Source organism: Nerophis ophidion, linkage group LG07 (assembly GCF_033978795.1).
Source record: "Nerophis ophidion isolate RoL-2023_Sa linkage group LG07, RoL_Noph_v1.0, whole genome shotgun sequence".
Lineage (NCBI taxonomy): Eukaryota > Metazoa > Chordata > Actinopteri > Syngnathiformes > Syngnathidae > Nerophis > Nerophis ophidion.
The window spans coordinates 431,723-458,436 of record NC_084617.1 but is presented as its reverse complement, the minus strand read 5'-3'; the positions used below and the strand labels follow the sequence as shown (position 1 = coordinate 458,436).

Here is a 26,714-nt window from a genome sequence, read left to right as displayed (position 1 = left end):
AGGTTGAAATATGGTTGTGTGCAGGGATTGTGGGGGTGAAAATAAGTGAAGAAATGAAAATACCTTGAATCTCCATCTTGGTCTTCAACTTCCCCTGTTGTGTTGAGTGCATAGCGATTCCGCTGCTTTGCTTTGTGGGGAAAACAGCAGGTTGCCATGGAAGACAGAAGCATAGTTGTAATGTTGCACATGATGACGTCACAAGACGCTATCGTGTTGATGTGTCTGCTCAGCTAGCATGATGCTAACACGCTACCTGCAAGCGACGTCGCGCACTCGGCGACTTTCTGGAAAGGATAGCGGAAAAGCAGCTTGTTTCCTCGGCTTCCAGAGCTAACCAGAATGACGCTGATGGGGTTGGTCTTGTGTCCTCCTCTGGGGCCTCGGTACACGGCTATCCTGGGCCGGACCAAGGCTGACTTGGGCTCATCTGCGGAGCCGCCGGACGGCTTCAGCATCTTCTTAGCATTCGAGCTAACCTACATGTGACGCCTGCAGCTCAAACACGTTTCTTTGGCATACATTTAGACAGAACACTTGCTTTTCTTTGCCATACATTTATGACTCATTTGACAGCCAACGGTGCAGCTCCTCCAAAGTCTCCAGCTCCTGCTTGTTTTGTGTCGCACAGAAAAGTGTCCGACTGAAACAAGCTGGCGTCTGGCAGCACTGCGCACGCGTGCAAATTGGTTTCATTTTCATTGGTTTATCCATCCATCCATCCATCCATCCATTTTCTACCGCTTAATCCCTTTTGTGGGGTGCTGGCGCCTATCTCAGCTACAATCGGGCGGAAGGTGGTGTACACCCTGGACAAGTCGCCACCTCATCACAGGGCCAACACAGATAGACAACATTCATACACTAGGGACCATTTAGTGTTGCCAATCAACCTATCCCCAGGTGCATGTCTTTGGAGGTGGGAGGGGCCTATCCCCAGGTGCATGTCTTTGGAGGTGGGAGGGGCCTATCTCCAGGTGTATGTCTATGTGTATATATATATACATATACATACAAATATAAATCTTTTTTATTTTATTTTATTTTTGTGTGTGCGTGTGTGTGTGTGTGTGTGTGTGTGTGTGTGTGTGTGTGTGTATGTAATATAAAAATTGTGTTCTACACAAAACACAACATTGCCATCAATCATTTATTGAAATTCATCCCAACAGAGCAGAAATAATGTCCTGTGGACTGTTGTGCTCCCGTCTTGGTGAAGTTCATCTGTATTTCTCAGCCAGGGCAAGAGCCAGGCTAGCCAAAAACTTGTCCAGGGCCAAATGGACCTCTGGGGTGAATTTCTGGGGGTACATGATGGCCAGCACCACAAGGATGTTGTGGCTAAGAATCTGTAAAAAGAACAAAACCCCCAAAATGCAGTCAGTAAGTGTTTTAATTTCCAAAGGGTAGAATTAGCTGTGCTTCTTCCTCCTCCTCTTCAGACATGTCATGGTGCGCAAGTACACACACGGGATGTTGGAAAGAAGCTCAATGAATAACATCAAATTCTAGTGGTTGATCCTGTTTGGTTGATCTGCAAACCGTACAAGTGACCAAGCAAATATTTCACAACAAATTCATTTTCTTTTCAGAAAGAGCAAGGGCCAATAAAAAAGTAGCCGTGGGTGCAAAGTGGCCCACTTGAATGTATTTGCACACACAAGAGCAAAAAGCTGCAGTATGTATGTAATATTGAAGTGTGTTGAGGTTTCACCTTGAAATTGGCGGGGTCAACTCTCAGTTTGAAGGCGTGCAGCTCGCTGAGGTCATTCAGGCCGCCGATCATGTTGTCAATGTTGCTGACAGCCAGAGCCAGGCCGCCCATCACCGTCTTCCCGTGCTTCTTCACAAGTGGAGAAGTGGGGCTCAAGTCCTTCCAATGGGCAAAGTAGGTCTTTGTCTGGGGGTAGACAATCAGCATCCTGCACAGGAAAAACATGGCGTGGAGTCAAACAAGGACATCATCTCCTCATCACTTGGTGCTGCTGCTATGTTTACCTGGACAGAGCTATATGGCCGATGGCGTCCGCCTTCCCTGAGATGGTAGCCCAGAAGGCTTTGACTGTTTCCTTGTCCCTGGAAGTCAGACTCATCTTGCTGCAAGTTTCATGTCTTGATTGGGGCAAAATGGAGCGTATTTATATGGCACGGGTGGCACGGGCACACCCCTTAGAGATAACATGTGTGCCATTTGGATGCCACCCAGAGAGTGCCGCCTGCAGGAGATACTGCACCCCCCCCCCCCCCCCACCAAAAGAGAAATAAAGTCATAACATGAAATTGCAATATTTGTGCATTCAAACTGAATGAATGCAACTTCAATACACTTGATGTCCTCTGTAAACAACTTTCAAATTGACAATAGTTGACTTTTTTCAGACACTATAATTGTTCAAAATGGCAAAGTAGCATGTTTACCACAGGTGAAACAAAAAAAAATACAATATTGTGCAAACCTTTGTTTATTCTAGCAATTACATTTACAATGTAAAATGAGCTCATAACATCCAAATCAAGATATTTCCAGCATTTTTTAAATATATTATTTTGATGATGATGGCTTACAGAACGTGTCAAACTCCAGGCCCGGGGGCCAGATCTGGGCCGCCACACCAAATTGTTTGGCCCCCCAAAGCGTGGAAATAATATGTGGAAGTAAAATACCTGCTCTTTTCCTAATAAATGTACTACAAAAATAAATGTAGTGCGTACAATTACATACATTTACACTTCAATCATCTCTAATAATAAAACAAAATATTTCAAAACAATGTCAAATAAAAATGAATCATTAAATATTTGCTTGACTTTGATTTCAAAGCAAGTAATCCAACAAACTGTTCACGTAAACATTTTACAGTAACATTTTTTTAAAAGTAAAATCCCCTTTCAAGATAAGTAATATGAGGAATAATACACTATAAAACACAGCAGCTGTACATTTTACAGTATGGAAAAACTTGCATGAATTTTTACATTAAAAAACAGCTTTTTCCCATTCCATTTTATTTAATTCCATGTATTTTTTTATTTTATATGCTGTAAAAAAAAACAAAAAAAACCCTGCAAATATTAGGGTAAAATTGTGAGCTGCCAGTTTAAAGCAGTACCATCTAAAGATTTGGTTTTGTACAGACAATAATAGACATCTATATTCATACGTTGTATTATTCACCGTTAAAAGCAATGTGGCCCTCAATGAAAAACAGTCCGACACGCCTGCTTTACATCTCATGGAAACATCAAATTGAAAATCTTAGAAAATTTGGGGTTTTCAAAAAGTGTAGCCATGATCATCAAAACATTAACAAATAAAGGTGTGAGATATCTCACTTTGTATGCATTTAGTTTACACCACATGCTACTTTCACATTGGAAATGAAATTGAGTGACATTTTGCTGGATATTCTATTTTTTTAAGGTTGGGCAATACGGTGGAACAGCGGTTAGTGCTGTTGCCTCACAATAAGAAGGTCCTGGTTGGAGTAATGATTTAGGATTCCTACAGGCGGACAGGAGTATTACAACTTGTAGTTCTCATCTGTCCACCATTTTAGTTGTAGTACTTGCAGCAGTTACACCCTTTTTAAGGCTTTAATCCACCCTATCAAATGTATTATTTCATTTGATTACAGTGATTTTTCATTTTGAATCATCTTTATTCATTCTATTTCAAGCATTTAGTGCATTTACACAACTATTTCACAGCATTTTCTACCCAATGACAAACGTTTATTTCTATGCCAAGCTAAAGCCATGTATTATCTTCTGTTAACTGTCTTGTGCAACCAAGGCTGTGACTTAAGATAGATATGTATAACTTTATATAACTTCAATCAAAAGTGTATTTACTATTTTTTCTTATATTAAAAATTATTGTCTACTTTCTGTCTTTAATACAACTTTCCAAACTATTTTCTCTTAATAAAAAGATCAAATTGTCTAGTAAAAGTGTCATGAAGATGGCCGGCTGGCTGCTCTCTGCCCTCCCTGGATGAAGTGTAGAGTGGCATGCAGGTGTCTCAGGTGTCTCACCATCATGAGGGACATAACATGCAGGTGTCTCACCATCATGAGGGACATAACATACAGGTGTCTCACCATCATGAGGGACATAACATGCAGGTGTCTCACCATCATGAGGGACATAACATGCAGGTGTCTCACCATCATGAGGGACATAACATGCAGGTGTCTCACCATCATGAGGGACATAACATGCAGGTGTCTCACCATCATGAGGGACATAACATACAGGTGTCTCACCATCATGAGGGACATAACATGCAGGTGTCTCACCATCATGAGGGACATAACATGCAGGTGTCTCACCATCATGAGGGACATAACATGCAGGTGTCTCACCATCATGAGGGACATAACATGCAGGTGTCTCACCATCATGAGGGACATAACATGCAGGTGTCTCACCATCATGAGGGACATAACATGCAGGTGTCTCACCATCATGAGGGACATAACATGCAGGTGTCTCACCATCATGAGGGACATAACATGCAGGTGTCTCACCATCATGAGGGACATAACATGCAGGTGTCTCACCATCATGAGGGACATAACATGCAGGTGTCTCACCATCATGAGGGACATAACATGCAGGTGTCTCACCATCATGAGGGACATAACATGCAGGTGTCTCACCATCATGAGGGACATAACATGCAGGTGTCTCACCATCATGAGGGACATAACATGCAGGTGTCTCACCATCATGAGGGACATAACATTCAGGTGTCTCACCATCATGAGGGACATAACATGCAGGTGTCTCACCATCATGAGGGACATAACATACAGGTGTCTCACCATCATGAGGGACATAACATGCAGGTGTCTCACCATCATGAGGGACATAACATGCAGGTGTCTCACCATCATGAGGGACATAACAATTCGTCTCACCCTGGACATCCGCTTTGTGAAGTGTTGCCCTCAGGCAGGAGATCCGGGACAATAAAATGGAGGACAAACATACGGAAGAAGACTTTTTAGCCGAGGGCAAGAGTGTGGCTGAACACAAGACAAGAATGAGTGTGCTTGCTGTTTGCATGTTTATTTTTATCAATCTTTTTATCTTTTTATGTCTTTTTATCAATTTGCACTAAAATAGTTTTGCTTCCAATGTGATGTTACAAAGTACAATGACAATGCTAGCTACGTGGAAGCCACGCCCACTTCCTGGGACCCCCACTTATGGTCATAAAACAATTATGTCCGCCTAATTCACTTTGAAGGACAGATGCTCACATATTAATGGTTTAAAACTTTTTTTTTTATTTCAAGCCACTGTACAAATACATGTTTGTGAAAAATGCAACACTTCTTAAACACATTAACACATGAAGATGACTGAGTGATTTTAGTGCGTGTACTAAACACTTAAATACATTAACACATGAAGATGACTGAGTGATTTTAGTGCGTGTACTAAACACTTAAACACATTTACACATGAATATGACTGAGTGATTTTAGTGCGTGTACTAAACACTTAAACACATTAACACATGAAGATGACTGAGTGATTTTAGTGCGTGTACTAAACACTTAAACACATTTACACATGAAGATGACTGAGTGATTTTAGTGCGTGTACTAAACACTTAAACACATTTACACATGAAGATGACTGAGTGATTTTAGTGCGTGTACTAAACACTTAAACACATTTACACATGAAGATGACTGAGTGATTTTAGTGCGTGTACTAAACACTTAAACACATTTACACATGAAGATGACTGAGTGATTTTAGTGCGTGTACTAAACACTTAAAGACATTTACACATGACTGAGTGATTTTAGTGCGTGTACTAAACACTTAAAGACATTTACACATGACTGAGTGATTTTAGTGCGTGTACTAAACACTTAAACACATTAACACATGAATATGACTGAGTGATTTTAGTGCGTGTACTAAACACTTAAACACATTAACACATGAATATGACTGAGTGATTTTAGTGCGTGTACTAAACACTTAAACACATTAACACATGAAGATGACTGAGTGATTTTAGTGCGTGTACTAAACACTTAAACACATTAACACATGAAGATGACTGAGTGATTTTAGTGCGTGTACTAAACACTTAAACACATTTACACATGAAGATGACTGAGTGATTTTAGTGTGTGTACTAAACACTTAAACACATTAACACATGAAGATGACTGAGTGATTTTAGTGTGTGTACTAAACACTTAAACACATTAACACATGAATATGACTGAGTGATTTTAGTGCGTGTACTAAACACTTAAACACATTAACACATGAATATGACTGAGTGATTTTAGTGCGTGTACTAAACACTTAAACACATTAACACATGAATATGACTGAGTGATTTTAGTGCGTGTACTAAACACTTAAACACATTAACACATGAAGATGACTGAGTGATTTTAGTGCGTGTACTAAACACTTAAACACATTAACACATGAAGATGACTGAGTGATTTTAGTGCGTGTACTAAACACTTAAACACATTTACACATGAAGATGACTGAGTGATTTTAGTGCGTGTACTAAACACTTAAACACATTTACACATGAAGATGACTGAGTGATTTTAGTGCGTGTACTAAACACTTAAACACATTTACACATGAAGATGACTGAGTGATTTTAGTGCGTGTACTAAACACTTAAACACATTTACACATGAAGATGACTGAGTGATTTTAGTGCGTGTACTAAACACTTAAACACATTTACACATGAAGATGACTGAGTGATTTTAGTGCGTGTACTAAACACTTAAACACATTTACACATGAAGATGACTGAGTGATTTTAGTGCGTGTACTAAACACTTAAACACATTTACACATGAAGATGACTGAGTGATTTTAGTGCGTGTACTAAACACTTAAAGACATTTACACATGACTGAGTGATTTTAGTGCGTTTAGCACTAGTCCGTGTTCTCTTTGGTGATTGGGAATTCCAGGGAAGCCCGAAATCGAGGAGGTTCCTCTTCCTCACGCTCCAGGGTCCTTCTGTCTTCCTCTCCACGCCCCTCTGTGATTGGCCCCCTGGCCACGGGGGCGTGTACCCGCAGCTGTCCGTCCTCCATGAGCGAACAGGACAGGCCGGCCAGATCCAGGTGAGGCGACAGCTGGATCTTCTGCCTGAAACCCACGCGGGCCGAGGCGGAGGAGGCCACGGAGGCGTGCGAGGACGAGGACGAGCAGGAGTGGGCCTCCTCCGCCCCCGCCTGCTTGCTGGCCGCCACTAGCAGGCTCCGCCCCTCCAGCTTGACGGTGATGTCGCCGGGGGCGTAGCCACGAGCATCGAGGGTCACCAGTAGGTCGTCGTGTTCAGCGTCGGCGTGCTGAGTTGGACTTGGTCTCTCCACCGCCTCTCCATCTTCAGCCTGGTTGTCCGCGTCGCTTAGCCTGACAACGGACACGGTAAAAGGACATTTTACCGCTTAGCCTTCATTTCCTTTCATACAAACACCTATTAGAGAGGAATGATGTTGTCCACGTCGCTTAGCCTGACAACGGACACGTTAAAAGGACATTTTACCGCTTAGTCTTCATTTCCTTTCATACAAACACCTATTAGAGAGGAATGATGTTGTCCACGTCGCTTAGCCTGACAACGGACACGTTAAAAGGACATTTTACCGCTTAGCCTTCAAACACCTATTAGATAGGATTAGGCTTAGAGAGGAGGCAGGAGGGGGTGCAGTATTTGACCCCAAGCAGCATTCGGTACAAACAACGACATCATGTCGTCGGCTATTAAAAGTTTAGTATCACTGCAATGGAAACAGGGGTCCAGAACATTCATCTGTATCAAATAAATAAGAGTAATGCACAATTAATTGATCGTTATGAATGAGCCAGGAAAAATGGGTTGTAATACTTGACCACTACCACCAGAGGCGCTGTTGTGTCTAAAGAAGTAACAGGAAGTTATTAACTATGAGCACATCATTACGACACTGGCATGGAAACAGGAGTTAAGAACATTTAGCCCTTTGAGACACTAGTGATTTAGGGCTATATAAATAAACATTGATTGATTGATTGATACTATAAATAAATGCTATGCACGGTTAATTGGTGGTAAAGGATGACTCAGGCAAAATTGTGTGAAATAGTGGACCACAAGCAGAGAAGTGCTGTTGCGTGTGAAGAAGTAACAACATGTCATCATTAGCTATGAGTTAGTGGTCAAGTCAATACCACCCTGCCACGGAAGCAGGAGTTGAGAACATTCATGCTTTTAATAATAAATCCAAATGATAATGTGTGCAGTACTTGATTTAACCGGCGTCTAAAAAGGTAACAGCATGACATCATCAGCGGTGGGAAAAGGTCGAGTCAATACGACTTTGGCACGGAAACAGAAGTCCAGAACATGTGTGACTAATTGGTGGTTAAGAATGACCCAGAAGACTTGTGGATAATACTTGACCACTACCAGTCATTAAAGTCATTGATGGTGGACAATGGTCAAGTCAATACGACACTAGCATGGAAACAGGAGTTGAGAACATTTATTTATGTAAGAAATTAAAATGGTGCATGAATCATTAATCGGCAAGAAGGATCCTTGAAGAACTGTGTGTAGTACTTGACTACGACCAGCAGAGGCGCTGTTTCGTCTAAAGAAGGAACATGATGAGAAATGGTCAAGTCATTACGACACTGGCATGGAAGCAGGAGTTCAGAAAATTGAAATGAAATGAAATGAAATAATGTGTGGTTGATTGATGGAAAGAAGTGCAGTACAGAAGTCCTCTGGGGTCTAAACCACTATCAAGAAGCAGGAGTTCAGAACATTGAAATGAAATGAAATGAAATAATGTGTGGTTGATTGATGGAAAGAAGTGCAGTACAGAAGTCCTCTGGGGTCTAAACCACTATCAAGAAGCAGGAGTTCAGAACATCTATCCTCCATGATGTTACCTGTTGAAAGCGGAGGCCACGTTGGGGAAATTGGCGAGCGCCGGTGCGTCCTTGAAGAAGTTGTCTGCCAGCTGCACTTTGCGGCCCAGCGAGGGGAAGGGCCACAGCAGCGCCCCCTGGCTGAAGAAAGGGTCGTCGCCAAAAAGGCTGCTCAGAGCTGCGTGTCGGGCCATCCGGCGAACGTCCAGAGGGAATTCTCCGCAGCTTCTTCTGGACCTTGTCTTGTCTTGTCTTGTCTTCTCCTTCTGATACAGCCCCTCTTTATACCCCCAAACCCCCCCAGCCCCCCACAGCCACACCAGGCTATTTGCAGCCCATGATCTCAGGGTTGCTCCCGGCTGTCAGCAGCCAAGCAGGGATGCCCTGCGAGGATGAGCTCATCTTCTTACAACATGACCTCATACGCCTTTTTGCTTCTTCTTTTTTTACTCGCTGACAAAAAGTGGGCGCGTGTGAAAAAATGACAGCGCTAACGGCGGCCGGGCCATTGAGCAACACATTTAGTGCAAACTAATCCCAGCCCAGGGCTAAGTCAGTTTAGGTCACAAGGTTCCATCAGCGCCTCCTGCGAGGAGGCCTGATGTCACCGCGCTGGAATTCACTGGGATAATCTTACAGCCAGCATGTGGCCCTCCTTGCTTCGTGCTCGCTTTCCTTTCAGCCTCTCTTTTCCTGTCCTATCTAGTCTTTAACATTTGCTTCGTGCTCGCTTTCCTTTCAGCCTCTCTTTTCCTGTCCTATCTAGTCTTTAACATTTGCTTCATGCTCGCTTTCCTTTCAGCCTCTCTTTTCCTGTCCTATCTAGTCTTTAACATTTGCTTCGTGCTCGCTTTCCTTTCAGCCTCTCTTTTCCTGTCCTATCTAGTCTTTAACATTTGCTTCATGCTCGCTTTCCTTTCAGCCTCTCTTTTCCTGTCCTATCTAGTCTTTAACATTTGCTTCGTGCTCGCTTTCCTTTCAGCCTCTCTTTTCCTGTCCTATCTAGTCTTTAACATTTGCTTCATGCTCGCTTTCCTTTCAGCCTCTCTTTTCCTGTCCTATCTAGTCTTTAACATTTGCTTCATGCTCGCTTTCCTTTCAGCCTCTCTTTTCCTGCCCTATCTAGTCTTTAACATTTGCTTCATGCTCGCTTTCCTTTCAGCCTCTCTTTTCCTGTCCTATCTAGTCTTTAACATTTGCTTCGTGCTCGCTTTCCTTTCAGCCTCTCTTTTCCTGTCCTATGTAGTCTTTAACATTTGCTTCATGCTCGCTTTCCTTTCAGCCTCTCTTTTCCTGTCCTATCTAGTCTTTAACATTTGCTTCGTGCTCACTTTCCTTTCAGCCTCTCTTTTCCTGCCCTATCTAGTCTTAAACATTTGCTTCATGCTCGCTTTCCTTTCAGCCTCTCTTTTCCTGTCCTATCTGGTCTTGCCTCTCAGCTCGCTCCACACAAACCTTCTTTCACACAACTACCCCAGCAGGCAGCAGGCATTGATACAACCTTGATGTACCATCTACACAACTGACTTCTAAACAACGTTGCAAAATTGTTGTATTTCTAAACTGACACAATGTTGAATCCACGTTGTTGGTTGAAAAAAAGACCAAATTTCATTGGTCAAATCAACGTCACAACCTCACATTGAAAAAAAGCATGTTGTTTCAATGATATGTTTGTTTTGTAATATATTGGGTGGAAAATGACCAAAATTCAATGTCAAATCAACGTTATAAGTTACAACATTGATTAAACATCGCCAAGAAGCATGTTGTTTCAATGATATGTTTGTTTTGTAATATATCCATCCATCCATTTCCTACCGCTTATTCCCTTTTGGAGTCGAAGGGGGGCGCCGGCGCCTATCTCAGCTACAATCGGGCGGAAGGCGGGGTACACCCTGGACAAGTCGCCACCTCATGTTTTGTAATATATTAGGTGGAAAATGACCAAAATTCAACGTCAAATCAACGTTATTGTGACCCGTTGGTCGCATGGTGATGCGGGTTTCATTCTCCCAAGGATGCAGACGGGCTTTGGACACAGCGTGCAGGTAGGAAATGATTTATTCAAAAATAAAACAGACTTAGACAAAACCAAAAGAGCTAGCATGGGAGCTAGAAAACACTAAAGAGTCTTAGCATAGAAGCTAGGATAAACAGAAGCTGAGAACAAATATCGTCACTTGTTGCGTAAGGCAAATTAGGAAGCAAGACTGAATAAACGGAGAAGGCAGGCTTAAATAAAGACAGTACTCACAAGACAGGTGTGCGACCGGATAAAGCAGCAGGTGAAAATAATACGTAACCATGGAAACCAACTGAGAAGTGCACACACAGGAACCGAAGGAGTCAAAACCAACCGAAAAGCACAAACAGACTCAAAAATGTAATCATAATATGATCCGGGCAGCGGATGATAACAGTTATAGGGACATAACATGCAGGTGTCTCACTTATATTGACTAAACATCAGCTAGCAGCATGTTGTTCCAACGTTGTATTTGTGTTGTAAAATATAAGTTGGAAAATGACCAAAATTCAATGTCAAATCAATGTTATAAGTTACAACATACAAACCCTGTTCCAAATGAGTTGGGAAATTGTTGTAGATGTAAATATAAACAGAATACAATGATTTGCAAATCCTTTTCAACCCATATTCAGTTGAATATGCTACAAAGACAACATATTTCATGTTCAAACTCATAAACTTTAGTTTTTCATTTGCAAATAATAATTAACTTCGAATTTCATGGCTGCAACACGTGCCAAAGTAGTTGGGAAAGGGCATGTTCACCACTGTGCTACATCAGCTTTTCTTTTAACAACACTCAATAAACGTTTGGGAACTGAAAAAACTAATTGTTGAAGCTTTGAAAGTGGAATTCTTTCCCATTCTTGTTTTATGTAGAGCTTCAGTCGTTCAACAGTCCGGGCTCTCCGCTGTCATATTTTACGCTTCATAATGCGCCACACATTTTCCATGGGAGACAGGTCTGGATGGCAGGCGGGCCAGGAAAGTACCCACACTCTTTTTTTTACGTAGCCACGCTGTTGTAACACGTGCTGAATGTGGCTTGGCATTGTCTTGCTGAAATAAGCAGGGGCGTCCATGATAACGTTGCTTGGATGACAACATATGTTGCTCCAAAACCTGTATGTACCTTTCAGCATTAATGGTGCCTTCACAGATGTGTAAGTTACCCATGCCTTGGGCACTAATGCACCCCCATACCATCACACATGCTGGGTTTTCCACTTTGCGTCGATAACAGTCTGGATGGTTCGCTTCCCCTTTGGTCCGGATGACACGATGGTGAATATTCCCCAAAACAATTTGAAATGTGGACTCGTCAGACCACAGAACACTTTTCCACTTTGCATCAGTCCATCTTAGATGATCTCGGGCCCAGAGAAGCCGGCGGCATTTCTGGATGTTGTTGATAAAAGGCTTTGGCTTTGCATAGTAGAGCTTTAACTTGCACTTACAGATGTAGCGACCAACTGTATTTAGTGACAGTGGTTTTCTGAAGTGTTCCTGAGCCAAGGTGGTGATATCCTTTAGAGATTGATGTGAGTTTTTGATACAGTGCCGTCTGAGGGATCAAAGGTCACGGTCATTCGTGGAGTGATTTCTCCAGATTTTCTAAACCTTTTGATGATATTATGGAGCGTAGATGTTGAAATCTCTAAATTTCTTGCAATGTCACTTTGAGAAAGGTTGTTCTTAAACTGTTTGACTATTTGCTCACGCAGTTGTGGACAAAGGGGTGTACCTCGCCCCATCCTTTCTTGTGAAAGAATGAACATTTTTTGAGGAGCTGCTTTTATATCCAATCACTGGAACAGACAAATTCATTCAAACAAAATAAGCTTCCGCCATATTTTTTAAAGTTTTCATACATTTCTGCAATGAATGACAATATAACATAGTATTGCTTGAAATGGGCTAGTTTGTTGTAATATCATCATAACTGTATCATTATTTGAAGTGTGACACATACAGTCGAGATGGAGTCATTATGGGTTGACATTTTTATGCCACATTATTGTTACTTTTCAAGCCCTTTGTGCAAATGTGCACATGTTTGCCACTTTGTTTTGTGTAAAAGAAGTAGAAAATAATGAAAGCAAAGCAGTCAAGTGTTTGCGCTCATGCTTTTATTGATGACAAGCATTTGTCAAAGACATGCCGCTTCCTGCTGCCTGCTGCCACGCTCTCTCAGCCTTTATCTGTACTTCTCGGCCAGGGCCAGAGACAAGGCGGCCAGGAACTTGTCCATGGCCACGTGCGCCTCGGGGGTGAAGTCGTTGGGGAACATGATGGCCAACACCACAAGGATGCAGTGGGTGAAAATCTGCAAAAGGAGAGGAAAAGGCCATCAAGAAATTAGAACATCCAACTTTTTCACCCTATTTGGACGGGAAGTGGGAGTGTTAGGCATTAATAAACTTGAAAGACTTTTTTCTACCAAAATCTAACAAACTAAAGCTGACTATTTTTTTATTGTGGCTGTTTGTCTGATTTCATTATGTGAATGATTCTATTTATTTACACTTGTTGGCCATTTAACATGAAAAATAGACAGCATTTTCAGCACAGTGGCCACCCCATGATGTGCACATGCACCATTAGAATCATGTCCATGTAGATGAACATGATGTGCACATGCACCATTAGAATCATGTCCATGTAGATGAACATGATGTGCACATGCACCATTAGAATCATGTCCATGTAGATGAACATGATGTGCACATGCACCATTAGAATCATGTCCATGTAGATGAACATGATGTGCACATGCACCATTAGAATCATGTCCATGTAGATGAACATGATGTGCACATGCACCATTAGAATCATGTCCATGTAGATGAACATGATGTGCACATGCAGCATTAGAATCATGTCCATGTAGATGAACATGATGTGCACATGCAGCATTAGAATCATGTCCATGTAGATGAACATGATGTGCACATGCACCATTAGAATCATGTCCATGTAGATGAACATGATGTGCACATGCACCATTAGAATCATGTCCATGTAGATGAACATGATGTGCACATGCACCATTAGAATCATGTCCATGTAGATGAACATGATGTGCACATGCAGCATTAGAATCATGTCCATGTAGATGAACATGATGTGCACATGCAGCATTAGAATCATGTCCATGTAGATGAACATGATGTGCACATGCACCATTAGAATCATGTCCATGTAGATGAACATGATGTGCACATGCACCATTAGAATTATGTCCATGTAGATGAACATGATGTGCACATGCAACATTAGAATCATATCCATGTAGATGAACATGATGTGCACATGCACCATTAGAATCATGTCCATGTAGATGAACATGATGTGCACATGCAACATTAGAATCATGTCCATGTAGATGAACATGATGTGCACATGCAGCATTAGAATCATGTCCATGTAGATGAACATGATGTGCACATGCACCATTAGAATCATGTCCATGTAGATGAACATGATGTGCACATGCAACATTAGAATCATGTCCATGTAGATGAACATGATGTGCACATGCAGCATTAGAATCATGTCCATGTAGATGAACATGATGTGCACATGCACCATTAGAATCATGTCCATGTAGATGAACATGATGTGCACATGCACCATTAGAATCATGTCCATGTAGATGAACATGATGTGCACATGCAACATTAGAATCATGTCCATGTAGATGAACATGATGTGCACATGCAGCATTAGAATCATGTCCATGTAGATGAACATGATGTGCACATGCACCATTAGAATCATGTCCATGTAGATGAACATGATGTGCACATGCACCATTAGAATCATGTCCATGTAGATGAACATGATGTGCACATGCACCATTAGAATCATGTCCATGTAGATGAACATGATGTGCACATGCACCATTAGAATCATGTCCATGTAGATGAACATGATGTGCACATGCACCATTAGAATCATGTCCATGTAGATGAACATGATGTGCACATGCACCATTAGAATCATGTCCATGTAGATGAACATGATGTGCACATGCAGCATTAGAATCATGTCCATGTAGATGAACATGATGTGCACATGCACCATTAGAATCATGTCCATGTAGATGAACATGATGTGCACATGCAGCATTAGAATCATGTCCATGTAGATGAACATGATGTGCACATGCACCATTAGAATCATGTCCATGTAGATGAACATGATGTGCACATGCAGCATTAGAATCATGTCCATGTAGATGAACATGATGTGCACATGCACCATTAGAATCATGTCCATGTAGATGAACATGATGTGCACATGCACCATTAGAATCATGTCCATGTAGATGAACATGATGTGCACACGCAACATTAGAATCATGTCCATGTAGATGAACATGATGTGCACATGCAACATTAGAATCATGTCCATGTAGATGAACATGATGTGCACATGCAACATTAGAATCATGTCCATGTAGATGAACATGATGTGCACATGCACCATTAGAATCATGTCCATGTAGATGAACATGATGTGCACATGCACCATTAGAATCATGTCCATGTAGATGAACATGATGTGCACATGCACCATTAGAATCATGTCCATGTAGATGAACATGATGTGCACATGCAGCATTAGAATCATGTCCATGTAGATGAACATGATGTGCACATGCAACATTAGAATCATGTCCATGTAGATGAACATGATGTGCACATGCACCATTAGAATCATGTCCATGTAGATGAACATGATGTGCACATGCAACATTAGAATCATGTCCATGTAGATGAACATGATGTGCACATGCACCATTAGAATCATGTCCATGTAGATGAACATGATGTGCACATGCACCATTAGAATCATGTCCATGTAGATGAACATGATGTGCACATGCAGCATTAGAATCATGTCCATGTAGATGAACATGATGTGCACACGCACCATTAGAATCATGTCCATGTAGATGAACATGATGTGCACATGCAACATTAGAATCATGTCCATGTAGATGAACATGATGTGCACACGCAGCATTAGAATCATGTCCATGTAGATGAACATGATGTGCACATGCAGCATTAGAATCATGTCCATGTAGATGAACATGATGTGCACATGCACCATTAGAATCATGTCCATGTAGATGAACATGATGTGCACATGCAGCATTAGAATCATGTCCATGTAGATGAACATGATGTGCACATGCACCATTAGAATCATGTCCATGTAGATGAACATGATGTGCACACGCAACATTAGAATCATGTCCATGTAGATGAACATGATGTGCACATGCAACATTAGAATCATGTCCATGTAGATGAACATGATGTGCACATGCAACATTAGAATCATGTCCATGTAGATGAACATGATGTGCACATGCACCATTAGAATCATGTCCATGTAGATGAACATGATGTGCACATGCAGCATTAGAATCATGTCCATGTAGATGAACATGATGTGCACATGCAACATTAGAATCATGTCCATGTAGATGAACATGATGTGCACATGCACCATTAGAATCATGTCCATGTAGATGAACATGATGTGCACATGCAACATTAGAATCATGTCCATGTAGATGAACATGATGTGCACATGCACCATTAGAATCATGTCCATGTAGATGAACATGATGTGCACATGCACCATTAGAATCATGTCCATGTAGATGAACATGATGTGCACATGCAGCATTAGAATCATGTCCATGTAGATGAACATGATGTGCACACGCACCATTAGAATCATGTCCATGTAGATGAACATGATGTGCACATGCAACATTAGAATCATGTCCATGTAGATGAACATGATGTGCACACGCAGCATTAGAATCATGTCCATGTAGATGAACATGATGTGCACATGCAGCATTAGAATCATGTCCATGTAGATGAACATGATGTGCACATGCACCATTAGAATCATGTCCATGTAGATGAACATGATGTGCACATGCACCATTAGAATCATGTCCATGTAGATGAACATGATGTGCACACGCAACATTAGAATCATGTCCATGTAGATGAACATGATGTGCACATGCACCATTAGAATCATGTCCATGTAGATGAACATGATGTGCACATGCACCATTAGAATCATGTCCATGTAGATGAACATGATGTGCACATGCAACATTAGAATCATGTCCATGTAGATGAACATGATGTGCACATGCACCATTAGAATCATGTCCATGTAGATGAACATGATGTGCACACGCAACATTAGAATCATGTCCATGTAGATGAACATGATGTGCACATGCAACATTAGAATCATGTCCATGTAGATGAACATGATGTGCACATGCAACATTAGAATCATGTCCATGTAGATGAACATGATGTGCACATGCAACATTAGAATCATGTCCATGTAGATGAACATGATGTGCACATGCAACATTAGAATCATGTCCATGTAGATGAACATGATGTGCACATGCACCATTAGAATCATGTCCATGTAGATGAACATGATGTGCACATGCAGCATTAGAATCATGTCCATGTAGATGAACATGATGTGCACATGCAACATTAGAATCATGTCCATGTAGATGAACATGATGTGCACATGCACCATTAGAATCATGTCCATGTAGATGAACATGATGTGCACATGCAACATTAGAATCATGTCCATGTAGATGAACATGATGTGCACATGCACCATTAGAATCATGTCCATGTAGATGAACATGATGTGCACATGCACCATTAGAATCATGTCCATGTAGATGAACATGATGTGCACATGCAGCATTAGAATCATGTCCATGTAGATGAACATGATGTGCACACGCACCATTAGAATCATGTCCATGTAGATGAACATGATGTGCACATGCAACATTAGAATCATGTCCATGTAGATGAACATGATGTGCACATGCAACATTAGAATCATGTCCATGTAGATGAACATGATGTGCACATGCACCATTAGAATCATGTCCATGTAGATGAACATGATGTGCACATGCAACATTAGAATCATGTCCATGTAGATGAACATGATGTGCACATGCACCATTAGAATCATGTCCATGTAGATGAACATGATGTGCACATGCACCATTAGAATCATGTCCATGTAGATGAACATGATGTGCACACGCAACATTAGAATCATGTCCATGTAGATGAACATGATGTGCACATGCACCATTAGAATCATGTCCATGTAGATGAACATGATGTGCACACGCAGCATTAGAATCATGTCCATGTAGATGAACATGATGTGCACATGCACCATTAGAATCATGTCCATGTAGATGAACATGATGTGCACACGCAGCATTAGAATCATGTCCATGTAGATGAACATTTGAATTGTGTATGGAGAATATTATATTTTGCTCTAGCTCACAGCTGTCAAACTCAAGGCCTGCGAAAGCCGAGAAAAAATGGGTTTCAATAAAATACTTCATTTTTTTGTTTTACTAAATGCACACAGAAAAAAAATGCATATTTTAAACATGAATATTATCTGATCATGCCAATTATATCATCATATACTGTATTGCCAAACTGTTTTTGTGAAATTAAAACAAATAGATAAATATCTGCCTGTCACCTTTTATTTATGATTTTAAAGCCATTTCTACAAAAAAAAGCACATGCATTTGGATGAATCATGATTAATCTCAGGTCATCACCCGCATGCATCATGAAAATTAATTAAAAAAAAAACAGCCATTACTGCCATGTGGGCCTCAATGAACATGCTCCTGCTCTGGCTGGCACACTGATATGAATATTTTGGATCATTTCGCCTCATAGGAATGTGGGAGACATCTCTGACCTTGAAGTTGGCGGGGTCCACTCTCAGGGTGAAAGCGTGGAGCTCGCTGAGGCCGAGGAGACCTCCCTTCAGGTCGTCGATCTTGCCTACAGCGTCGCCCACGCCGTTCATGATGGTGATGCCATGCTTCTTAATGGGGGCGGAGCCGGGGCTCAAGTCCTTCCAGTGGGCGAAGTAGGTCTTGGTCTGAGGGTACACCACCAGCAACCTGCGGGGAAAAGCAGAAAAGTCAAAAACCAGCCACGTCCAAAGTGTTGGACTGCAAGGGGTCCACACAGACCTGGACAGAGCATCCATGCCGATGTCCTGAGTCTTTCCGGAAACTTTGCCCCAGAAGGCCTTGACGGTGGCTTTGTCCTTGGGAGTGAGACTGGTCATCTTGGCGGCTGTTGAGTGCTGTGATGCTACCAGACGCTGAAGGGGGCCTTTTATAGGAGACCAAGAGCCAAGGGAGGTCCCACCCTGGAGGAGATAGACCACTACACGCCTCCTTGGAGATAAAACATTGTGCCTCACGCCCACTCTTACATCACATCTTTACTCCACTTTCACAATGACCTCCACAAACTTCAACTTCAAGCAGGATTTCATGAGGATTTGCACCTTTACCATCATCAATGCTAACTTCCTGAGCAGCAAGTAATAAATATAACAATTTCAGCCAAACCACCATACATTTATTCATTTGTTGTGGACCGCCACAAATAGACCCGTTAGGTCTGCTTCTTAACACTGCTCATACGCACCTGGTCTGCCAGAGAATAAGCAAATACAGCAAGAGGGATCAGTGTTATATTTAACCTGTATTCAGATATTAGAGGTGCAGTGGTCATTCCATTCATATTTGGTATTTGTTCAATAGTACACAGGGCTAAATTGAGGCCCAAAGCAAAAAAAGAACATTTTTTTAATTCCCACTTTTATTTTTGTGAAACAATTTTGATGCATTTTTAAATCAAGCTTAAATTCGATTTGACGCATGTTTTGGACTAAAACTCATTTGTGGTAAAGAAGTTGTTCTATATTTTTTTCTGTGGAAAAAAAACTATTTAAGGTCATTAAAACATAACATTTTAAACATTGCTACCTCAATTTCAACTGAAACTTAAATCCACCACCTGTGGCTTTGCAAAACAAACGTTCATGCTGTACGCATTAGACGGGAAAAGGAGAGGTGCGAAAGCATGCAGCCCACCTCCACAAGATGTAAGGAGATATAAGGTGAGGTGCGAGGGCATGCAGCCCACCTCCACAAGATGTAAGGAGATATAAGGAGAGGTGCGAGGGCTTGCAGCCCACCTCCACAAGATGTAAGGAGATATAAGGTGAGGTGCGAGGGCATGCAGCCCACCTCCACAAGATGTAAGGAGATATAAGGAGAGGTGCGAGGGCTTGCAGCCCACCTCCACAAGATGTAAGGAGATATAAGGAGAGGTGCGAGGGCATGCAGCTCACTTCCACAAGATATAAGGAGATATAAGGAGAGGTGCGAAGGCATGCAGCCCACCTCCACAAGATGTAAGGAGATATAAGGAGAGGTGCGAGGGCATGCAGCCCACCTCCACAAGATATAAGGAGATATAAGGAGAGGTGCGAGGCCATGCAGCCCACCTCCACAAGATGTAAGGAGATATAAGGAGAGGTGCGAGGGCATGCAGCTCACTTCCACAAGATATAAGGAGATATAAGGAGAGGTGCGAAGGCATGCAGCCCACCTCCACAAGATGTAAGGAGATATAAGGAGAGGTGGGAGGGCATGCAGCTCACCTCCACAAGATGTAAGGAGATATAAGGAGAGGTGTGAGGGCATGCAGCCCACCTCCACAAGATGTAAGGAGATATAAGGAGAGGTGGGAGGGCATGCAGCCCACCTCCACAAGATGTAAGGAGATATAAGGAGAGGTGCAGAAGCATGCAGCCCACCTCCACAAGATATAAAGAGATATAAGGAGAGGTGCGAGGCCATGCAGCTCACCTCCACAAGATGTAAGGAGATATAAGGAGAGGTGTGAGGGCATGCAGCCCACCTCCACAAGATGTAAGGAGATATAAGGAGAGGTGGGAGGGCATGCAGCCCACCTCCACAAGATGTAAGGAGATATAAGGAGAGGTGCGAGGGCATGCAGCCCACCTCCACAAGATATAAGGAGATATAAGGAGAGGTGCGAAGGCATGCAGCCCACCTCCACAAGATGTAAGGAGATATAAGGAGAGGTGGGAGGGCATGCAGCCCACCTCCACAAGATGTAAGGAGATATAAGGAGAGGTGCGAGGGCATGCAGCCCACCTCCACAAGATGTAAGGAGATATAAGGAGAGGTGCAGAAGCATGCAGCCCACCTCCACAAGATATAAAGAGATATAAGGAGAGGTGCGAGGCCATGCAGCCCACCTCCACAAGATGTAAGGAGATATAAGGAGAGGTGCGAGGGCTTGCAGCCCACCTCCACAAGATGTAAGGAGATATAAGGAGAGGTGCGAGGGCATGCAGCTCACTTCCACAAGATATAAGGAGATACAAGGAGAGGTGCGAAGGCATGCAGCCCACCTCCACAAGATGTAAGGAGATATAAGGAGAGGTGGGAGGGCATGCAGCTCACCTCCACAAGATGTAAGGAGATATAAGGAGAGGTGTGAGGGCATGCAGCCCACCTCCACAAGATGTAAGGAGATATAAGGAGAGGTGGGAGGGCATGCAGCCCACCTCCACAAGATGTAAGGAGATATAAGGAGAGGTGGGAGGTCATGCAGCCCACCTCCACAAGATGTAAGGAGATATAAGGAGAGGTGCAGAAGCATGCAGCCCACCTCCACAAGATATAAAGAGATATAAGGAGAGGTGCGAGGCCATGCAGCCCACCTCCACAAGATATAAAGAGATGTAAGGAGAGGTGCGAGGCCATGCAGCCCACCTCCACAAGATATAAAGAGATATAAGGAGAGGTGCGAGGCCATGCAGCCCACCTCCACAAGATGTAAGGAGATATAAGGAGAGGTGCGAGGGCTTGCAGCCCACCTCCACAAGATGTAAGGAGATATAAGGAGAGGTGTGAGGGCATGCAGCCCACCTCCACAAGATGTAAGGAGATATAAGGAGAGGTGCGAGGGCATGCAGCTCACTTCCACAAGATGTAAGGAGATATAAGGAGAGGTGGGAGGGCATGCAGCCCACCTCCACAAGATGTAAGGAGATATAAGGAGAGGTGCGAGGGCATGCAGCCCACCTCCACAAGATATAAGGAGATATAAGGAGAGGTGCGAAGGCATGCAGCCCACCTCCACAAGATGTAAGGAGATATAAGGAGAGGTGTGAGGGCATGCAGCCCACCTCCACAAGATGTAAGGAGATATAAGGAGAGGTGCGAGGGGATGCAGCTCACCTCCACAAGATGTAAGGAGATATAAGGAGAGGTGCGAGGGCATGCAGCCCACTTCCACAAGATGTAAGGAGATATAAGGAGAGGTGGGAGGGCATGCAGCCCACCTCCACAAGATGTAAGGAGATATAAGGAGAGGTGCGAGGGCATGCAGCCCACCTCCACAAGATATAAGGAGATATAAGGAGAGGTGCGAAGGCATGCAGCCCACCTCCACAAGATGTAAGGAGATATAAGGAAAGGTGGGAGGGCATGCAGCCCACCTCCACAAGATGTAAGGAGATATAAGGAGAGGTGCAGAAGCATGCAGCCCACCTCCACAAGATATAAAGAGATATAAGGAGAGGTGCGAGGCCATGCAGCCCACCTCCACAAGATGTAAGGAGATATAAGGAGAGGTGCGAGGGCTTGCAGCCCACCTCCACAAGATATAAAGAGATATAAGGAGAGGTGCGAGGCCATGCAGCCCACCTCCACAAGATATAAAGAGATATAAGGAGAGGTGCGAGGCCATGCAGCCCACCTCCACAAGATGTAAGGAGATATAAGGAGAGGTGCGAGGGCTTGCAGCCCACCTCCACAAGATGTAAGGAGATATAAGGAGAGGTGCGAGGGCATGCAGCTCACTTCCACAAGATATAAGGAGATTTAAGGAGAGGTGCGAAGGCATGCAGCCCACCTCCACAAGATGTAAGGAGATATAAGGAGAGGTGGGAGGGCATGCAGCCCACCTCCACAAGATGTAAGGAGATATAAGGAGAGGTGTGAGGGCATGCAGCCCACCTCCACAAGATGTAAGGAGATATAAGGAGAGGTGGGAGGGCATGCAGCCCACCTCCACAAGATGTAAGGAGATATAAGGAGAGGTGCAGAAGCATGCAGCCCACCTCCACAAGATATAAAGAGATATAAGGAGAGGTGCGAGGCCATGCAGCCCACCTCCACAAGATATAAAGAGATATAAGGAGAGGTGCGAGGGCATGCAGCCCACCTCCACAAGATGTAAGGAGATATAAGGAGAGGTGCGAGGGCTTGCAGCCCACCTCCACAAGATGTAAGGAGATATAAGGAGAGGTGTGAGGGCATGCAGCCCACCTCCACAAGATGTAAGGAGATATAAGGAGAGGTGCGAGGGCATGCAGCCCACCTCCACAAGATGTAAGGAGATATAAGGAGAGGTGCGAGGGGATGCAGTTCACCTCCACAAGATGTAAGGAGATATAAGGAGAGGTGCGAGGGCATGCAGCCCACCTCCACAAGATGTAAGGAGATATAAGGAGAGGTGTGAGGGCATGCAGCCCACCTCCACAAGATGTAAGGAGATATAAGGAGAGGTGCAAAGGCATGCAGCCCACCTCCACAAGATGTAAGGAGATATAAGGAGAAGTGCGAGGGCATGCAGCCCACCTCCACAAGCGTGCAGTCCTGTCTCGTTATAGTGCAAAGAAGACGGCGCATGACGACACTCTTAAGTTGATGATATAATAAAGAAGATAAACATAGATGTTGGATAGTGTCTTTTATTTGTATGTAGAGCAATCATATAGTGTGCAATATTTTTATTGCATTTAAGTCTCATCTTAAAACTCATTTGTATACTCTAGCCTTTAAATAGACCTCCTTTTTAGACCAGTTGATCTGCCGCTTCTTTTCTTTCTCCTATGTCCCCCCCTCCCTTGTGGAGGGGGTCCGGTCCGATGACCATGGATGAAGTACTGACTGTCCAGAGTCGAGACCCAGGATGGACCGCTCGTCGGGACCCAGGATGGACCGCTCGCCTGTATCGGTTGGGGACATCTCTACGCTGCTGATCCGCTTCAGATGGTTTCCTGTGGACGGGACTCTCGCTGCTGTCTTGGAGCCACTATGGATTGAACTTTCACAGTATCATGTTGGACCCGCTCGACATCCATTGCTTTCGGTCCCCTAGAGGGGGGGGGTTGCCCACATCTGAGGTCCTCTCCAAGGTTTCTCATAGTCAGCATTGTCGCTGGCGTCCCACTGAATGTGAATTCTCCCTGCCCACTGGGTGTGAGTTTTCCTTGCCCTTTTGTGGGTTCTTCCGAGGATGTTGTAGTCGTAATGATTTGTGCAGTCCTTTGAGACATTTGTGATTTGGGGCTATATAAATAAACATTGATTGATTGATTGATATTTACTGGATGTGCATCATTGGAACCACTTGCCATTTCTCTTTTTTATTTATCTTTGACTATTATTTGCCAATTAATACATCCATCCATCCATTTTCTACCGATTGTCCCTTTCGGGGTTGCTCGGGATGCTGGAGCCTATCCCAGCTGCATTCGGGCAGAAATCGGCGTACACCCTGGACAAGTCACCACCTCATCACAGATGTACAACATTCCCACGCTAGGGGCCATTTAGTGTTCCCAATCAACCTATCCCCAGGTGCATGTCTTTGGAGGTGGGAGGGGCCTATCCCCAGGTGCATGTGTTTGGAGGTGGAAGGGGCCTATCCCCAGGTGCAGTTATTGAATAAAAAAATCAAAGAACTTTGCCCTACCAGCACATTAGATGGTACACAATGCAGTACCCAAGGTCCCAGATGGAACCCAATGGGTGCCACAGTAGTATGTAAAGAGACATTTCAACAGAATGTGATACAAACAGAGCAGCTTCTAAATAGCGCAGGTTATCAGGAAAATATCATGAATAAAAAAGAATAAATAGAACAGATTGTGATTTTGTACTGAAAATAGTATGCCAAACAATGACACCAAACCAAAGAAAAGCCTAGAAAATGCCCGTTTTTAATCATCAAAGGCCTTGTCTTTTTATGGTGGCATTATTGCACACTCGCCTGGCTTGTGGAAGTGCCCTGCATGCCTACTTCTCCACTACATTTGCTTTCTTCGGCGGACGCTGAATACACATAAGGTGTACCACTTGGGAATTTGGCACATCAACGATGACTGCTGATTAATGATAGAAGTAGGGACAGTTAGTACAACCCCCACAGACTCCTGATACTCCTTATTTCCTTCATACGAAAGCTGGCAATGCTAATGGTTTCCTAGCTTCAATGCTAACATGATTACAAAATACATTAATTTCTTTCCCCATTAAGAGGTGTCATACTCCAGGTGTGTCAATCTGCTTTTCACTGAGGGCAGTTATGGTTGCTTAGAACAGTGACTAATATACAGTAGGAATATAAATGTGTATATAGAAAACATGTATAATTGTCTTTTTTTACGTATGCTGTAAAAAAGCTAATTTTTAGATTGTACAGTATAAAACTGGCTGCTCAGTCGCCACAATTGTACAGTAATATTTGCTTTTTTTTTTACAGCATGTAAAATTAAAAAAATATCGGAATAAATGGAAAGGAAAAATGGTACCACTGTTTTTTTTAAGTAAAAAGTTTTCCATACTCTAAAATCTATGGTTGTTGTGTTTTATAGTGTATTATTTTACTCTGTATTGAAATTGGATTTTACTGTAAAAAATGTTACTGTAAAATTTTTATGTGAATAGTTTGTCGGATTACTTGCTTTGAAATCATAAATCAAGCAGATATTTAAGTATTTATCTTTATTTGAACAATAACCATCCCATCCATCCATCCATTTTCTACCGGGGTCTACAATCGGGCGGAAGGCGTTTACACCCTGAACAAGTCCCCACCTCATCGCAGGGCTTAAACAATAACATTGTCTTGAAATGTATGATGATATTATATTTTGTTTTAGTATAAGAGATGATTGAAGTGTAAATATATGTCATTGTACGCAGTACATTTATTTTTCATAATACATTTATTAAGAAAAGATACATTTTTTTATTTATTCTTTTTTTATTTTAAATATATTTTATTATTATTATCATTAATTATTATGTTGTTTTTTTTCTCCCCCTCCCTCAGGGGGGGGAACTCGACAGGACGGTTGCTGGTTGTTCCATCTCCATCATTGGGGTCCCTGTGGGTGGGGTGGGTGGTCCCCGCGGCCCTGCGCTGGGGGGTCCTGTGGCGGCCGACTTGGGTGGGGTGGTCTGGTGTGGGCCGAGCCGTGCTCTCCGGGGGTGGGGTTGTGGGGTCCCGGGTGCTGGTGGGGCAGGGGCCCTCTTCCCGTCCGGTTGCGGGGAGTATCTGGGGCCGCCCGAGCGGGGAGTCCTGCCTTTCTGCCCGTGTGGGGGGTGGTCTCTCGCTGGCTTGGGTTCTGGCCGTCCGCTGCTTCTCTCGTGCCATGTCCTCTGCCGGGCACGTCTGTCTGCGGCCTGCTGCCGGCTCTTCCGGGCCGGGCTCTGGGGTTCCCGTCCCTGGCCGGCCTGGCTGTGTGGGGCCGGTGGTCCCTGGCTCCTCGGGTGCCACACCTGCTGTTTGTGTTGGACTCTCTGGGCGGCTGGGGCCGTACTCTGGCTCCCACGCACACTGGGAGTCAAATATATTCTACATACAAACACACATATACTCACACACACACCCTTATTCATACATACATACATACATACATACATACATGCATACATACATGCATACATACATGCATACATACATACATACATACATACATACATAC

General features: G+C 43.2%; 4 protein-coding genes and 1 pseudogene across 9 annotated transcripts in view; 1 reads left to right on the top strand and 4 right to left on the bottom strand.

Annotated features, from left to right (window-relative positions):
* Positions 1-696, bottom strand: part of nprl3 (NPR3-like, GATOR1 complex subunit) — a 37,706-nt gene extending 37,010 nt beyond the window's left edge. For 2 of the 6 annotated variants that reach the window (XM_061905061.1, XM_061905063.1), the window contains exon 1: positions 64-250. Coding sequence is in view for 3 of the 6 variants with exons in the window: in XM_061905059.1 (XP_061761043.1) it covers positions 64-130; positions 257-458 (269 nt within the window). In the remaining 3 variants the exon portion in view is untranslated. The other 4 variants (XM_061905059.1, XM_061905058.1, XM_061905060.1 and 1 more) reach the window with 4 other exon arrangements.
* The window catches only part of LOC133555748 (serotonin N-acetyltransferase-like), a 446,295-nt pseudogene that overhangs the window by 122,409 nt on the left and 297,172 nt on the right, over positions 1-26,714 (top strand).
* On the bottom strand, positions 1,137-2,157 carry LOC133555747 (hemoglobin embryonic subunit alpha-like). Its single transcript, XM_061905065.1, has 3 exons — positions 1,999-2,157; positions 1,715-1,922; positions 1,137-1,349 (listed from the first exon to the last, which is right to left on the bottom strand). The coding sequence occupies exons 1-3, from the start codon at positions 2,091-2,093 to the stop codon at positions 1,221-1,223; spliced, it is 432 nt and encodes a 143-aa protein (XP_061761049.1). The 5' UTR covers positions 2,094-2,157; the 3' UTR covers positions 1,137-1,220.
* Positions 5,272-9,209, bottom strand: hspb9 (heat shock protein, alpha-crystallin-related, 9). The gene is made up of 2 exons (XM_061905057.1): positions 8,954-9,209; positions 5,272-7,429 (listed from the first exon to the last, which is right to left on the bottom strand). The coding sequence occupies exons 1-2, from the start codon at positions 9,124-9,126 to the stop codon at positions 6,946-6,948; spliced, it is 657 nt and encodes a 218-aa protein (XP_061761041.1). The 5' UTR covers positions 9,127-9,209; the 3' UTR covers positions 5,272-6,945.
* On the bottom strand, positions 13,077-19,232 carry LOC133555742 (hemoglobin embryonic subunit alpha-like). Its single transcript, XM_061905056.1, has 3 exons — positions 19,075-19,232; positions 18,795-19,002; positions 13,077-13,290 (listed from the first exon to the last, which is right to left on the bottom strand). The coding sequence occupies exons 1-3, from the start codon at positions 19,170-19,172 to the stop codon at positions 13,162-13,164; spliced, it is 435 nt and encodes a 144-aa protein (XP_061761040.1). The 5' UTR covers positions 19,173-19,232; the 3' UTR covers positions 13,077-13,161.

Bases quoted from the DNA above. Each gene is read 5' to 3' on its own strand.
- LOC133555747 (XM_061905065.1), bottom strand. From the start codon at position 2,093: ATGAGTCTGACTTCCAGGGACAAGGAAACAGTCAAAGCCTTCTGGGCT. The intron at 1,923-1,998 runs GTAAACATAGCA...TTTCCTGTGCAG, and splicing joins GGCCATATAGCTCTGTCCAG to GATGCTGATTGTCTACCCCC. The intron at 1,350-1,714 runs GTGAAACCTCAA...TTCTTTTTACAG, and splicing joins TTGACCCCGCCAATTTCAAG to ATTCTTAGCCACAACATCCT.
- hspb9 (XM_061905057.1), bottom strand. From the start codon at position 9,126: ATGGCCCGACACGCAGCTCTGAGCAGCCTTTTTGGCGACGACCCTTTC. The intron at 7,430-8,953 runs GTAACATCATGG...GTCCGTTGTCAG, and splicing joins GTGGCCTCCGCTTTCAACAG to GCTAAGCGACGCGGACAACC.
- LOC133555742 (XM_061905056.1), bottom strand. From the start codon at position 19,172: ATGACCAGTCTCACTCCCAAGGACAAAGCCACCGTCAAGGCCTTCTGG. The intron at 19,003-19,074 runs GTCTGTGTGGAC...TTTTCCCCGCAG, and splicing joins GGCATGGATGCTCTGTCCAG to GTTGCTGGTGGTGTACCCTC. The intron at 13,291-18,794 runs GTCAGAGATGTC...CTCCTTTTGCAG, and splicing joins TGGACCCCGCCAACTTCAAG to ATTTTCACCCACTGCATCCT.